The sequence below is a fragment of the Nothobranchius furzeri genome, chromosome 14 (genome assembly GCF_043380555.1).
Source record: "Nothobranchius furzeri strain GRZ-AD chromosome 14, NfurGRZ-RIMD1, whole genome shotgun sequence".
NCBI classification, from domain to species: domain Eukaryota; kingdom Metazoa; phylum Chordata; class Actinopteri; order Cyprinodontiformes; family Nothobranchiidae; genus Nothobranchius; species Nothobranchius furzeri.
Genome location: NC_091754.1, coordinates 34,994,405 through 35,009,043, shown reverse-complemented (window position 1 = coordinate 35,009,043; position 14,639 = coordinate 34,994,405). Strand labels below are relative to the sequence as shown.

The window sequence follows — 14,639 nt, the reverse complement described above, 5'->3', positions numbered from 1 at the left end:
GTATACATACCATTTGGGGCTAATTAGCCTGTGGTTTTATTTTAAAAACAAAAGCTCTGGGAAGGGTGTCATCTGCATAATTTTTAGTTTGACACAATCTAAACCTGCTTATTTCATTAATGTATAAAATTAGGGTTGAGCTGAAAACCCCTAAGCCTGACATTTACCATCGATGCAAACAGCTGAAGGTGTAGATAATACAGACTCTCTATTAACTATTAATGCAAATTCATCCAATACCTCCCATTTTTGCTCACTGTGACCACTGTGTATTGATGACAAACCGTAAACTGATTCAGTGTCCCATACAACAATTTAAAACAGAAAGCATGCTTTAAAAACTAGATGATGTGTTCCTCAGTGGAACTGGTTCAGAGTCTGTTGGTTAGACATCCACCAGTAAATTAACCTCTTTTAGACTACAGTAGCCAAGTCTTACCCCAAAGCCTCCAGATGGAGTATCAGTATTAGTACCTTCATCACAAACCTGCCATAACCTTGTCTTCTGCCCCCTGGTGGAGGATCTACAGGTAGCAAGGGCCAATTTTATTTCTGTACTCCTTTAATACTTATACAGTATTACATTATAAAATAAAAGTGATTGTATATTATTATCAATCAGCGAATAGTTGAGTTTTAAAAACTAGATATTTACCAATGTATACTTAAAATGGTAAAAGTTGATTGTCGTTAACAGACACTGTTGATTGATTCTTTAGAATTTGCTGTTGACATGTTCTTCTTAGCATTATTCTGAATTTTAAAGCATGAGAAATTATTTCATTTTCACATTTTTCGGAGAACTTTCACCTCCAATAGCGTCACAGCGGGAGGCCATCTCCCACAGGACCAGAGCCATGGAGTAAACGTCCATCTGTTTAAAGGCCTCCAGGTCCTCCAGGTTCACCCTGGACTCCAGAACCTCAGGAGCCATGTATCGAGCTGTCCCCACCTGGACAGGAGGATAAAGCAGAACCCAAACAGTTTACTAAAATGACACGAGGCACTATTACTGTTTTGTAATCTGTAGAAATATGGGCCTCCTAAATGATCTCAGTCTGGCTCAGCAGAATAAACGATCATGAGGAGCCCTGTTGACTGGACAGATGTCCAGAAGACAGTCATTGAGACTGTCCACAAGGAGCAGGAGCTACAAAAGGATGTTGTTGAAGGAACACGGTGAACAAGCAACACTAAGAAGATTGTGACGCAAAGCCCATTTAGGCGATTCAGCTTCAGAGACCTTGACAAGCAGGAATCTTTTACAAACAGAAGTGGTGAGAAGCTTCAGACACTGGTTTGAAGATGGATAACTGGACTTATGGCAAGGTGTTGGGTGCTAGAAAACCCCGATCAGCTGCAGCCCCAATAAAAAAAACTTACAGGACAGTAATTTTATAGACGCCAGAAGAAGCTGCAGAGCTTTTAAAGCCTGCAGTGGTCTCTGTATGGATTACCTGTCCACTGTGGGCGTAGTCATCTACTGTCAGTGAAAGGTCCAACCTCAGCGCCAGACCGAAGTCACACAGGGCACACTCGTTCCTGTTCTTTACCAAAATGTTACTGCTCTTTAGGTCTCGATGGGCAACTGGGACCTGCAGTAACACAAACAGCAAAAGTTGTTAACCATGTAAATAAACCTGGACATCAGTCAGACCTCAACATCAGTCAGTAAGTGCTCAGAAGGGATTTGTCAGACATTTAGAAATGTGTTTCTGTAGAAAAAGCAGCTTCCTGAGCAGCATCGGTTTAGAAAATAACACATGGAATCTGTCAGGATGGATAGCAGTTTTATACAAGGTGTGACGGCCACACAAAGTCGGCAACCCCCACACACCAATACACTGTTTCCTAAGTTAATAGAAACACACCTTTGGTTTATATATTTTTATTTGACACAAATGACATGTGTTAAGTTCTAATTGCACATTTAGTTTACATTTGTGTATTCAATTCTGTCAAACACTGTTTAATATTTGTTTTCTTTTGGTGCCGGGGGACTCCATGGACTGAGTCTGGAACTGTGGAGAGTTGGGAGCTTCAGCCTACCTGCTAGTCTCACAAGCAGGAAGCGCTGATTGGACTGTGCCAACATGAGTTCCACCATGGGGGAAGACGGGACTTAGTTGTTATAATTTCTGTATGAATCTTGTAGACTTATAGTTTCTTTCTTTTCATAACTTTGCATTTAATTTAGGATTTCAGGTTAACTCATGAATTGTGTTCAGTTCTTTTGTTAATTAGGTAGATGAGTGTCCCCCCCCCCCCCCCCCTTTGTGTTAACTTGGTCTGATCAGCCAGTATTTAAGCTCCCTTTTGTTTTTTGGGAGGTCAGTTTGTTTGAGCCAGCACCTTTATGGTTTGCGTAGTTTTTTTTTTTCATTTGACCTCGTTTAAAGCGCCCGTGTATAAAGTAAAGGTTTTTTTTTTTTAATTTTGGGGAAATAAATCCCATTCTTTTTTTGAATTACCAGTGTGTCCTCCTGCCTAACTGCCTCACATATGGTGGCAGAGGTGGGACGAAACCAGAGTCCAAAACAACTGAGGAACCAGTAGCTGGAGAAAGAAGAAATGGAGGACAGAGCTTCAGCAGCAGACACTGGGGGGTGAAGCTGTCAGAGAACCAACGCTGAGAGATCTGGCTGGGATTTTGCAGGCGTTTATGGGACAGCAGCAGCAGAAGAAGAAGAACAAGAAGAAAGTATCATTTCTATAGCGCCTCTCAAGATAAAAATCACAAGGTGCTCCACAAAAACAAAAAATGTAACATATAAAAACAAATTTAGAAAAAATGATTAAAATATATTTAAAATGAGCAAAAAATAGACAACTGTGATTAAAAATGTAAAGAAAGAGAGAGTGAATAGGAAAGAGGGAAATCAGTGGATCCTGAGGAAGGTAGAATAGATAGGGAAAGCAGAACAAGGAGAGGGTGATGAAGGTCACACCAAAACCAGCCTGAACAGGTGAGTTTTCAGCTGCTTTTTAAAGGAGACCACTGATCTCAGGCTCAGGGGGAGAGAGGTCCAGAGTCTGGGGGCCACAGCAGCAAATGATCTGTCACCTTTGGTCTTTAGCCTGGTGCTGCACAACCAGTAGGCTTTGATCACTGGACCTCAGGGACCTGCTGGGGGTGTAGGGACTGAGAAGATCACCAATGTAAGATGGTGCTTGTCCATGTAAGGTCCTATAGACCAGAACCAGGATCTTGAAATGAACCCTGAAGTTGACTGGCAGCCAGTGAAGCTGGAGGAGAAGCGGGGTGATGTGGGTGTGTTTGGAGGACTTGGTCAGAAGCCGAGCACAGGCATTCTGAACCACCTGTAGACGGTTCAGGGAGGTTCTGCTCAGACACATGAGCGGGACAGAATGGGACTCAGCTTAGCAATGTTCCTGAGATGGAAGAAGGAAGAGCGAACAAGAGAAATGATATGAGAATCCAGGGTGAGAGCTGGGTCAAAGGTCACGCCAAGATTCCTGACAAAGGGTTTGGTGTGAGAAGCAAGTTGACCAAGAGAGTCTCTGACTTTGGGAACCAGCTTGTCTGGGGTACAGATGAGGATCTCAGTCTTATCTTCATTCAGCTGTAGAAAGCTCCCAGCCATCCAGGTTTTGATAGAGTCTACGCAGGTGTGTAACAGCTGCAACTTAGACATCTCATTGGGCTTAAAGGAGATGTACAGTTGGATGTCATCTGCATAAAGATGGTAGGAGATTCCTTTGAATGAGCTCAGGATGTGCTGAAGAGGAAGCAGATAGAGAAGGAAGAGCAGAGGCCCCAGTGCAGAACCTTGTGGGACACCATGGGTAAGGGAGGTGGTGGATGACCTAAACTTGGAGACGGCCACAGAAAAGGAGCGCTCAGAGAGATAAGAGGAGAACCACTCCAGAGCAGATCCTGATAGGCCTACCCAGTCTCTCAGCCTCTCCAGTAGCAGGTGATGGTCAACAGTGTCAAAGGCTGCAGTCAGGTCCAGCAGGACCAGAACAGAACAGTCCCCTGCATCACTGTGGGTCAGAAGGTCATTAGAGACCCTAAGAAGAGCTGTTTCAGTAGAATGAACTCTACGAAAACATGACTGGAAGCTATCATAGATGTTATGTTCATCAAGAGCAGTTGTGAGTTGTTTAGCCACAACCTTTTCCAAGATCTTGGAGATGAACGAAAGTTTAGAGATGGGTTTGAAGCTGCTATGGAGAGAGGGGTCGAGACTCAGTTTTTTAAGAAGCGGGTGGATTACAGCGTTCTTAAAGTAAGCAGGGACCTGACCAGAAACCAGAGAAGCATTAATTATAGAGAGCACGCTGGGACCAATGGACTGAAAAGCACTTTTAAACAAAGATGAGGGTAAGATGTCGAGGGGGCATGCAGAGGTCTTCATAGAGTTAACTAGTTTGGTTAACTCAGGCAAAGAAACAGGAGGAAAGCTATCTAGGATGATGGGACTGGTTGGAGTCGGGAGAGGCAGCGATAAGGCTGAAGGAGAGATGCTAGATCTAATCTTATTGACTTTGTCCACAAAGAAAGACAGAAAGTTCTCACAGTCTGTAACAGAGTGGATGAAGGCTGTAGGAGAGGCAGGAGAGATGATGCTGCTGATGGTGTTAAACAGCACCTTGGGGTTCCCTTTGCTCTGGGACACCAGGCTGGAGAAAAAGGAAACCCTTGCGTCTCTGACTGCAGAGTTAAAGGATGTCAGAAGATCCTTTAGGTGCAGCAGATGGACGTGGAGATGGGTTTTCTTCCACAAGCTCTCAATTTTTCTGCATTGGCACTTCAGGCTGCGAAGCCTGTCATTAAACCAGGGAGTAGGGTTCACTGCAGGAACTGATCTGTTTCTGACTGGACAGATGTTGTCCAGAATGGAGAGGCAGTGCTCGTTAAACTGAGAAGTTAAGGAATCTGGGTCGTTATCAGAAGAACAGGGTGGATCAAAAGCAGCAGAATAATTGCTAGCTGTGCTCTCATTAAGAAAACGAGGACTAACCATACGGCGAGCAGGAGGTGGGGATGCAGAAACTGACAAGTTAAAGAAAATGCAATGGTGATCTGAAACATAAACGTCCTCAGGACAACCACTGTCAGTAGGGCCGGCCCATCCTATAGGCATTTTAGGCAAGTGCTAGGGGCGCCAGCCAGCCAGGGAGCACTCTGGCACCACAAAAAATAAAATAAAAAGTTAGGTAACGTTTGTAAAGCAAAATGATATTAATGTGTCTTAATATTAAAATATCAAGCCCACAACCTAATATCTTCTTAGCAAAGTTTATTCAGTAGCGCATTGTGCCATTTAAAAATGATTAATGATACGTCACTATGTGGCGCCGCCCGTGGCGCCCACTTCGCCTCCCTCCTCGTCTTTACCTGCTACGAGAATGGTTGTTTTGATGATTCAGCTAGTTCATCATGTCTAAACAGCTTATCTGGAGCCCAGGGGAGGAAAAACGCAACAAAGACAGAGGTAAGGTGTAAAATATTGAAATTAAATAATGATTTCATGACGTTATTAGTTAGCACTCTGGGGATGCTTTAGGACAAACAAAGCAATTTTCTTAATATTGTAACGTTTGTGCAGCACTAAAGCATGAGACACAAATATATTAGCTCTTAACAATGGTTTATTAAAGTTGTTAAACAGCTGGTATAAGCTGCATATCTGGCTCCCAGACTGTAAACATTCAGTCAAACAAGCAACGTGTCAATAACAGAGCAGCAGCAACACATTACAGCAACCTAGGATTATTTTAGTGGTTTGGAATATTTTCTGATGTTTTGTGTTCTGAGAATTCAGTGTTTCTTAATAAGATCAATTAAGTTTTGAGAGTTCGGTGTTTCATAATAATGCCTGAATATTAAATGATGGTCCTTGCTAATTGTCTTGATAGTTTCTTCACAATTCTGTCTGTTTTATATTTTTTATGAGTGATTTTTTTAAACCTCATGGAAAATGATTTGCATCATGCAAAAATTCTCATTGATGGTTTTCTTCTTTAAATTAATGCAACAGATTATTGTTGCAAAAAAAGTTATAGTATGTCAATGTCCGAGGTCAATCGAAAACCCACTGTTAAACAGATCCAGATCAGCAGCACGTGAGAACATTGTCCAGCATGGTTCAAAAATGTCTTGCATGAGACACATCTATGTCTGCTGCCAGTTTAGCTCAAATGTTTTCATGAACACTGCATTGTGTATACATTTCTGGGGTCTTATCTTTTTTCAGAATTTTATTTTATTCTTGAAATCATGTATTGATATTTAGCTTGATGTCACACACACACACACACACACACACACACACACACACACACACACACACACACACACACACACACACACACACACACACACACACACACACACACACACACACACTATACAAAAAGGAAATAGTGGTTGAACCAAGAACGGGGTAAATATTTCTGATTGTAAACAACTACCTCTGCATTGCAATTGCACACACCTGCTGCTATATGTTTTGTATATTATTAGCGATATTTACCTGTTTAATATTATCTTATTGTTAGGGATGTTTTTTGTTTTTGTTATTGTTGTGCATCTGCACTTTATGCTAATGTATACGCATGGGACAGTGTGAAACGTAATTTCAATTCCTTGTATGGCAAGCACATTCGAAGAAATTGACAAATAAAGTATTCTATTCTATTCTATATACTCGTCTTCTGTCTTCAGATGCGCTGCTGAAGTTTCTATGTCCCACCCCTGCAAATCCTCCTATCGCCTCTACCTCAGCCGAACAATTAAGCAGTGATGTAGCTGCATCATGCACTCCTCCTGTTGGCTCCACCTCAGCAGCACACCTTAGCAGTGATGCAGCAACATCAAGCACATCTTCTGCTTCTTCAATAGACCCTGCTGACCGGCCATCTCCTCTAACAGATAAGGTACGCACAGAGTTGGTTCACAGAGGTCCATTTCAAATTGAAAATAGCTTCACATTCCCTAAACAAAAAGATGGACGAAGGTGTCAACATAACATTTTTAACAGACTCTTAGACAATGGTGAAAAAGTCAGAAGAAGCTGGCTTATGTATTCTAAAAAAGAGGATAGCTTGCACTGCTTCTGCTGTAAAATCTTTTCTAAAAGAGAGTACAAACTGACTAGGGAAGGACTAAAGGCTTTGAGAATCTCTGCCACTCATCCTGTTACAGTGGCTGCAGCTGAAAGAAGCTTCTCTAAGCTCAAAATGATTAAAACTTATTTGAGATCTACTATGATGCAAGAACGTCTCAGTGGACTTGCCATTATAAGCATAAACCATGTGGTCTCAAATCAGTTGTCATATGATGATGTTGTAGGTGACTTTGCTGCAAAAAAAAAACAGGAGAGTAAATCTGTAGCAGGTTATGTTAGGTTCAGGACATGTGGTGTAGTGTCATTGGTGACGCAGTACCAAAAAACACCACTGGATGACATTGTAAATCATCTTTTGGGTGAATTTTTATTGAAATACTAACTTGTTTTGTTTTGTAATTCTTTCTGGATACTGGTTTCTTTAATGCTTCATTTAGTGTTGTTCCTTATTTTTATGGTATTTATAATTTTTTACTTTTATTTTTGTTATATTTAAATCTTCCTTATTTTTATGGTATTTATAATTTTTCTCTTTTAATTTTGTAATGTTTAAATTTAATGCTTTTAGTTTAGTTCATTTTATTTTATATATTCAGTTCAAAATGTTTATATTTCTACGTATTCTGAATGTGCAAATGGCTTTTTTAAAATAAAAGAATGTCTAAGACAAAGCTATGTGGTTTCTTGTGAGTATGTACAGTCGCAGTGGAATTTACTGCAGTGTAAGGGGGCACCACCTATAATCTTTCCTAGGGCTCCAATTTTGTTTGGGCCGGGCCTGACTGTCAGCATTTAGTCCCAGGGTAAAAACAAGGTCTAGAGTGTGCCCCCTGGTGTGTGGGGGGCCAGAAACATGCTGGGTAAAGCTGAAGGAGTCCATAAGGCTGGAGAAATTCATGATAAAGTGATCAGAGGGATCATTAACGTGGATGTTAAAGTCACCAACAATCACCAGTCTGGACAGCTTCACACACACATATATATGTATATGTGTGTGTGTGTGTGTGTGTGTGTGTGTGTGTGTGTTTTGTATGCACACACACACACACACACACACACACACACACACACACACACACACATATATATATGTGTGTGTGTGTGTGTGTTTTGTATATATACACACACACACACACACACACACACACATATATATATATATATATGTGTGTGTGTGTGTGTGTGTGTGTGTGTATACAAAACACACATACACACACACACACACACACACATATATATATATATATATATATATATATATATATATATATGTATACACACACACAACACACACACAAAAAAACCTTTGAAGTAATTTTTAAGATAAAGACAAAGATATTTTAAATAAAATATAAGCTAAATGTTATAAAAACACATCATTCTAAATTGTTTGAACTTATGAAATGGGAAAAACCAGCTGAAACTGTTGAGGGAAAATTGTTCAAACTAAGTCACGGTTGATGTCCAAAAACTTCGGAAGTCTGTGCGGTAATCATGTAGTAGAAATAATAATGGAAATTTTGCGATAGCAAGCTTGTGATGCAGATAAGACCTTACTGTCACCCTGCATATTTTCTGCAGAGGATGTTTTTCTGCTCAACATCTGACTCATTAAACCCAAACCTGGCCATTTAAGTTCTCGTCTTCTTCACAAGCACTTCCTCCTTCACCTGCTCCATGGTTGCTGCAGCAGCAGCTGCTGATTCATGCATTCATCCAAAGTAGCACAGCTTGACAACATTCAACAACATGCATAATCATGGTTGTTGGCTAAATAGATAGAATTTCTACCATATATATGTATATGACCCATTACTGATCTAACTTATGGAAATTGATAGTGGAACAACTGACTTTCACTAAACATGATCTGTTCTACATTTCAACAAATGGTAGGCAGAGTTTACCTTTGGCTCTCCATTGGGCGTTGTGTCACTGTGGAGGTGCGCTAATCCATTTGCAATGCTTCCTGCCATAAAGATTAACTCCCTCCAGCTCAGAGTGCTGGCTGTGAGGTAGTCCTGCAGGTTTCCGAGGCTGTGATAGGACAAAACCAGCCAATATGTCTGGAGAGTATTGCCTGGTGGGCTCCTCTCTTCAGCTGCCAGGAACTGAACCACATTGTCATGTTGTAATGTATTTTCAGAGAAGATGGAGCATTCGTTCCTCCAAGAGGTGTACTCCATGGCTGGGAAAACCTTCACTGCCACAGTTTCATAACTGTCAGCTCCACCCTTCTCACTGTGCAGCAGGCGTGCCCTCCAAACTTCAGCAAAGCGCCCCTTTCCCACTAGCAGATCCAGCTTGATGGGCAGCAATTCTGCCACCTGGTTCTCCAGTTCATCTCCAGGACACATCAGACCTCCTCCTCCACTTTCACCCCTGGGACCTGGCCCCTCACATGGCATGTCCAAAGCCTGGTAGAGCTCTGGAGAGTGTTTAGTGGGCCAGTCAGGACGTGTAGGAGGGCCTGGTTTACCAGGGCAGCGTACTCTGTAGAAGTAGAAGGCGATGGTGGCAACGATGGCCACCAGAACAAGAGGCACCAAACTAATCACGACCACTGGGATTACATCTTTACTCTGTAACCTAGCGAGACCTGCAGAAAACAGACAAATGCAACTGATTTATCCACTAAAAGACACCAACACTCAGTTTTGCATGAGTTTTCCCATATTTCAGCTTCACGTGCAACTTTGCAGATGTACTCCATTTATTAAACCGGACCTACTCGCCCCTGCTCACCATTTGCTCCTTTGTCAAAGATGAGTTTGTCGTTGCATTCGTGTTCACCCTGGCAGCCACAGACCATCATGGTTTCATCCTCTGCTGGCTGTGGGACCATGTGACATTCCCTAGAGGTGAAGTTCAGCAGTAAGGCGGGGTCAACTCCCTCTAGTGGCATCATCGGGAGGTGACACATTGTTTGTACTGTCATTGTGCTGTTGGTCTTCCTCCTGAAAAAGCAAAGATAACCTGACCAGATTACCAGTAAGTAAAAACCTAGCATCACCTCATTTAAATAGGAGTTAAGACAATAGTTAGTGTACTAGCTATTGTCTTAGCATTTTGAGAGAAAAACAAGCAGTTTTCTAAAGCTACTTCATTAGAACAGTCAAATGAATTTACTAAATAAATAAATAAGAATAGAAAAGTTTAAATTCAAGGTGACACTTTAAAAATCTCTCATCTGATCTGGTCTGGTGTGAATCAGAATCGTTTCTGATGTGGTTGGTTTAACTTTCCATCTTGCAGAAAAAGATGTTGGGGAATTCGAACCAACTTCTATTAAATTGTCATATTAGAGAAAAGCATAATTTCTGTAGAATCTGACCTGCTACTACGAGCATAGTACTCAACTCTTCCTCTCCAAAACAACCGTAGGTGAACATGATCAGGTTTGGATGGATTGTGGTTTTCTACTTCTGAGGAATGGCAGTGTGTGTTATATATTGCATGGATGCATGACTATCCAATTGGCAAATGTAATTACAACATTTTTACAGACCAATAACACCTACACACACACACACACACACACACACACACGCGCGCGTGTGTGTGTGTGTCAGCAAATCTCTGGTGCTGAGATCACTGAGGTGGTTAAAAAGCTCCTCTGTGGCAAGAAGGCATTTGACCGCGTCCCTCGGAGGGCCCTGTGGGGGCTACTCCGGGAGTATGGGGTACCAGGCCCTCTGATACAAGCTGTTAGGTCCCTGTATGACCAGTGTCAGGGCTTGGTCCGCATTGCCGGTGTCGGTACAGGATCTGCTCGGGTGCCAGATTGGCTCGGGGTCCTTCGACTGCCGATGACGTCAAAGTAGTTGATTAGCTGAACATGAAGCTTACGGAAGTTACGTTATCACGTTACGTTGGTCCAGACAATTTTTTCTGTTTGGAAAGATGGACAACTTTACAAAGAAATCCATCATTACCTTTAAAAAGGAACTTATCACAGCCTTATGGGCTCGACACACGGGAGGCAACATCGCCTCTCCTCCATTCATTTTCAATGAGACATGCGCGACAAAGCGATAATCGCGGGTCTCCCTCCTACTAAGCGAAACGTGAAAAACGCGCGTGTGAAATTTTGCGCTCGTGCACGTGTCGTGCACAGGCGACCCAGCGACGCGATCCCAGAAAGTTGAAACATTTTCAACTTTTCACCGCTGTCGCTCAGACGAGGACCAATCAACGGAGGTTTCATTCACTGACCAATGAGCGGACAGGATGCTCCGTACATCTCCGAGCAAACATGAAGGAGAAGTTGATTATTATTATGTTTTATATAGTAAAATCAGAAGTAAGATTTCACATAACTCTAGCAGCACCTTGTGAAACATCATATCTACCACTTTTTTAACTCTGAACCGCTTAAATAACCTTAATTCCCTCCAACCTGACACAGCCAAACAAAATAACGTAAGTTTCGATTTCGCCATGGAACAGAACGCGTAGACAGCTTTGCCGCTGGCTGCTGCCGCGGATCGCCTCCCGTGTGACAGGTAATAAAAGCGACAGCGACAAATTTCGCTGATCGCGGTCGTTTGTCGCCTCCCGTGTGTCGAGCCCATTACCATCGCCTCTCAACATCCTGAGAGCACAAAGGCCACCATTCGAAAGGCATCTAAACGTTACACAATTAATAGTAAGTATGATTGTGACCTAATGTTGATTTTTAGCGACTCTTTCAAAATGCACTTTTAGCATAGAGCTGCAAATATATTAGGGCTGAACTGAATTGCATGTGCAATTAAATTGCGATGTGACAAAAGGAGATTTTCTAATCACAAAGGCGAGTGGTTAGAGCAGTGCTAATATACAAGGAAAAACCCATAGGAATGCTAATGCAAATATCACCGATTACATTCTTACAAATTATGAATTAGAAAGCTCCCCATCCTGCATCTCATCTACGACTTATTTGCAGAGTGGAGCAGTCAGACCCTGGGATCCTCTGTTTTGGACCTTTGCTCTTATTTGTTACTTACTTGTGCTTTCTTTTGCTCCAGTGTTTGTGTTTTTGATTTAAATAAAATTTGAACTATGAAGAAATTTACACTATTTTTTTCAGTCATTGATTTTTTTAATGCTTTTAACTGTATACAAATACATTTGGAAATTTGCAACCTTAGGTGGTGTATTTTAATAGTTATGGAATTCTTCGAGTATAATGTTGAATGTTCAATGTTGGTTGGTCATTGCCTTATTCAATAAAAAGATGTAGTTATATATATATATATATATATATATATATATATATATATATATATATATATATATATATATATATATATATATATATATATATATAACTGATTTTTGGTCCAATAAATACTCCCAGGCAGAACAACATAAATAAATTGTGATTATACTGAAATGCATTTATTGAAATGGAAATATATTTTTGGGCAATTACATTCATATTGCCAAAGAAAATGTGAAATTAAAGCAAAAATATCAACTGATAAATGGAGACCTTGATCAACTGAAATTTTGATGAAATGAATTAAAATATTAAACATAAAACATAACTAACAAAACATAAAGAGGAGTTCAACATTCGTAAAAACCAACAGAAGTGCTAATTACGTAAATTAAATTTAGAAAATATTTTGGCACAGACTGATCTTCATTTTATGTAGTTACACATTCTTTACTAAATGAATACATTATGGTGTTTTATTTTACAAATACCATTAGAAACACAAATTTACGTGGTAAGAAACATTATTTTAATAACGAAACTGCTAAATTCTTTCCAAAACCTGAGTGAAAGAACAGTATAAACATGTGTTGTGTATTTTGTCCGAGTGGACTTGCCGTGCTTTCACGTCATCGGCAGTTGAAGGACCCCGGGCCGATCTGGCACCCGAGCAGATCCTGTACCAATACCGGCAGTAAGTCGGGCTTGTTCCCAGTGAGAGTTGGACTCTGCCAAGGCTGCCCGTTGTCACCGATTCTGTTCATAACCTTTATGGACAGGATTTCTAGGTGCAGCCAAGGTGTGGAGGGCATCCATTTTGGTGGCCTGAGGATCAGGTCTCTGCTTTTTGCAGATGATGTGGTCCTGGTGGCTTCATCAGAACGTGATCTTCAGCTTTCACTGGAGCAGAGCCGAGTGTGAAGCAGCTGAGATGAGAATCAGCTCCTCTAAATCTGAGACCATGGTCTTGATTCAGAAAAGGGTAGAATGCCTTCTCCGGGTCAGGGATGAGGTCCTGCCCCAAGTGGAGGAGTTAAAGTATCTCAGGGTCTTGTTCACGAGTGAAGGAAAACTGGAGCCTGAGATCGATAGGCGGATTGGTGCTGCATCTGCAGTGATGCGGGCGTTGTACCGGTCTGTCGTGATGAAGAGAGAGCTGCGTCAGAAGGCAAAGCTCTCGATTTACCGGTCGATCTACGTTCCTACCCTCACCTATGGTCATGAGCTTTGGGTAGTGACCGAAAGAACGAGATCGCGGATACAAGCGGCCGAAATGAGTTTTCTCCGCAGGGTGTCTGGGCTCTCCCTTAGAGATAGGGTGAGAAGCGCAGTCATCCGGGAGGGGGTCGGAGTAGACCCACTGCTCCTCCACAACGAGAGGAGCCAGTTGAGGTGGCTAGGGAATCTGGTCAGGATAACTCCTGGATCCTTCCCTGGTGAGGTTTTCCGGGGATGTCCAACCGGAAGCAGACCTAAAGGTAGACCCAGGACACGCTGGAGATACTTTGTCTCTCACCTGGCCAGGGAACGCCTTGGGATTCCCCTGGAGGAGCTGGCCCAAGTGGCTGGAGAGAGGGAAGTCTGGGCCTCTCGCCTTATGGCTACTGCCCCCGCGACCCGACTCAGATAAGCGGATGAAAATTGATGGATGAATATAAGTGTGTGTGTGTGTGTGTGTGTGTGTGTGTGTGTGTGTGTGTGTGTGTGTGCGTGTGTGAGTGTATGTGTATATCAATCAATGAAACAATCAACTTTATTAACAGACTCAAGGTCCAGAGACAATAAAAACATAAGATAAAAAACTACACAAGAAAAGACAAAGATACAAGGAAGTCAACATAAACACCTATACCAATAATGACACCTATACCAGACTGACAGCGTGTGGTACTACGGTCAACATTAACCAAGCACTTAATAATAACATTTTCACATTGATTAACTCGACAAATAAACTTAAGCATCAAGTTCCTCAACATAGGATGGGATGTACCGATCCCAGAAGAGACAAACAAGCTGCTTGCACTTTCCCAACGAGGCCTCTTTAGTAATATTCTCAGACAATCATTATATGCTGCATTACGATGCCTAAGACTTGTTTGTTTATAGGAAGACCACAAATGAGCTGTTTATAATTGAGTACAGTATACTTTAAAGATTGTCTTTTTAACTGCATTAGTGCACATACTAAACCTACGCACTAACATATTGGCCTGAGCATGCATTCTACGACATTGCCGATCAATATCATCATCATCAGCCAATTCATCATTAATAAAGTGCCCCAAATATTTATATTTGTCCGTCACAGGCAAAACATTACCACATAATTCAAA

General features: G+C 41.6%; 1 protein-coding gene and 1 non-coding gene across 2 annotated transcripts in view; one reads left to right on the top strand and one right to left on the bottom strand.

The window, feature by feature from the left end:
- tgfbr2l (transforming growth factor beta receptor-like) overlaps positions 1 to 14,639 on the bottom strand; it is a 35,955-nt gene that overhangs the window by 2,905 nt on the left and 18,411 nt on the right. The window contains exons 3-6 of the mRNA XM_015965821.3: positions 9,843 to 10,054; positions 9,005 to 9,696; positions 1,458 to 1,595; positions 811 to 952 (exon numbers count right to left, since the gene is read on the bottom strand). Coding sequence (XP_015821307.1) covers positions 811 to 952; positions 1,458 to 1,595; positions 9,005 to 9,696; positions 9,843 to 10,054 — 1,184 coding nt within the window. The remainder of the gene's footprint in view (positions 1 to 810; positions 953 to 1,457; positions 1,596 to 9,004; positions 9,697 to 9,842; positions 10,055 to 14,639) is intronic.
- Positions 8,079 to 8,253, top strand: LOC129165008 (small nucleolar RNA SNORA23). The gene has a single exon (XR_008564482.1). It is a non-coding gene; the product is annotated as a small nucleolar RNA SNORA23 (small nucleolar RNA).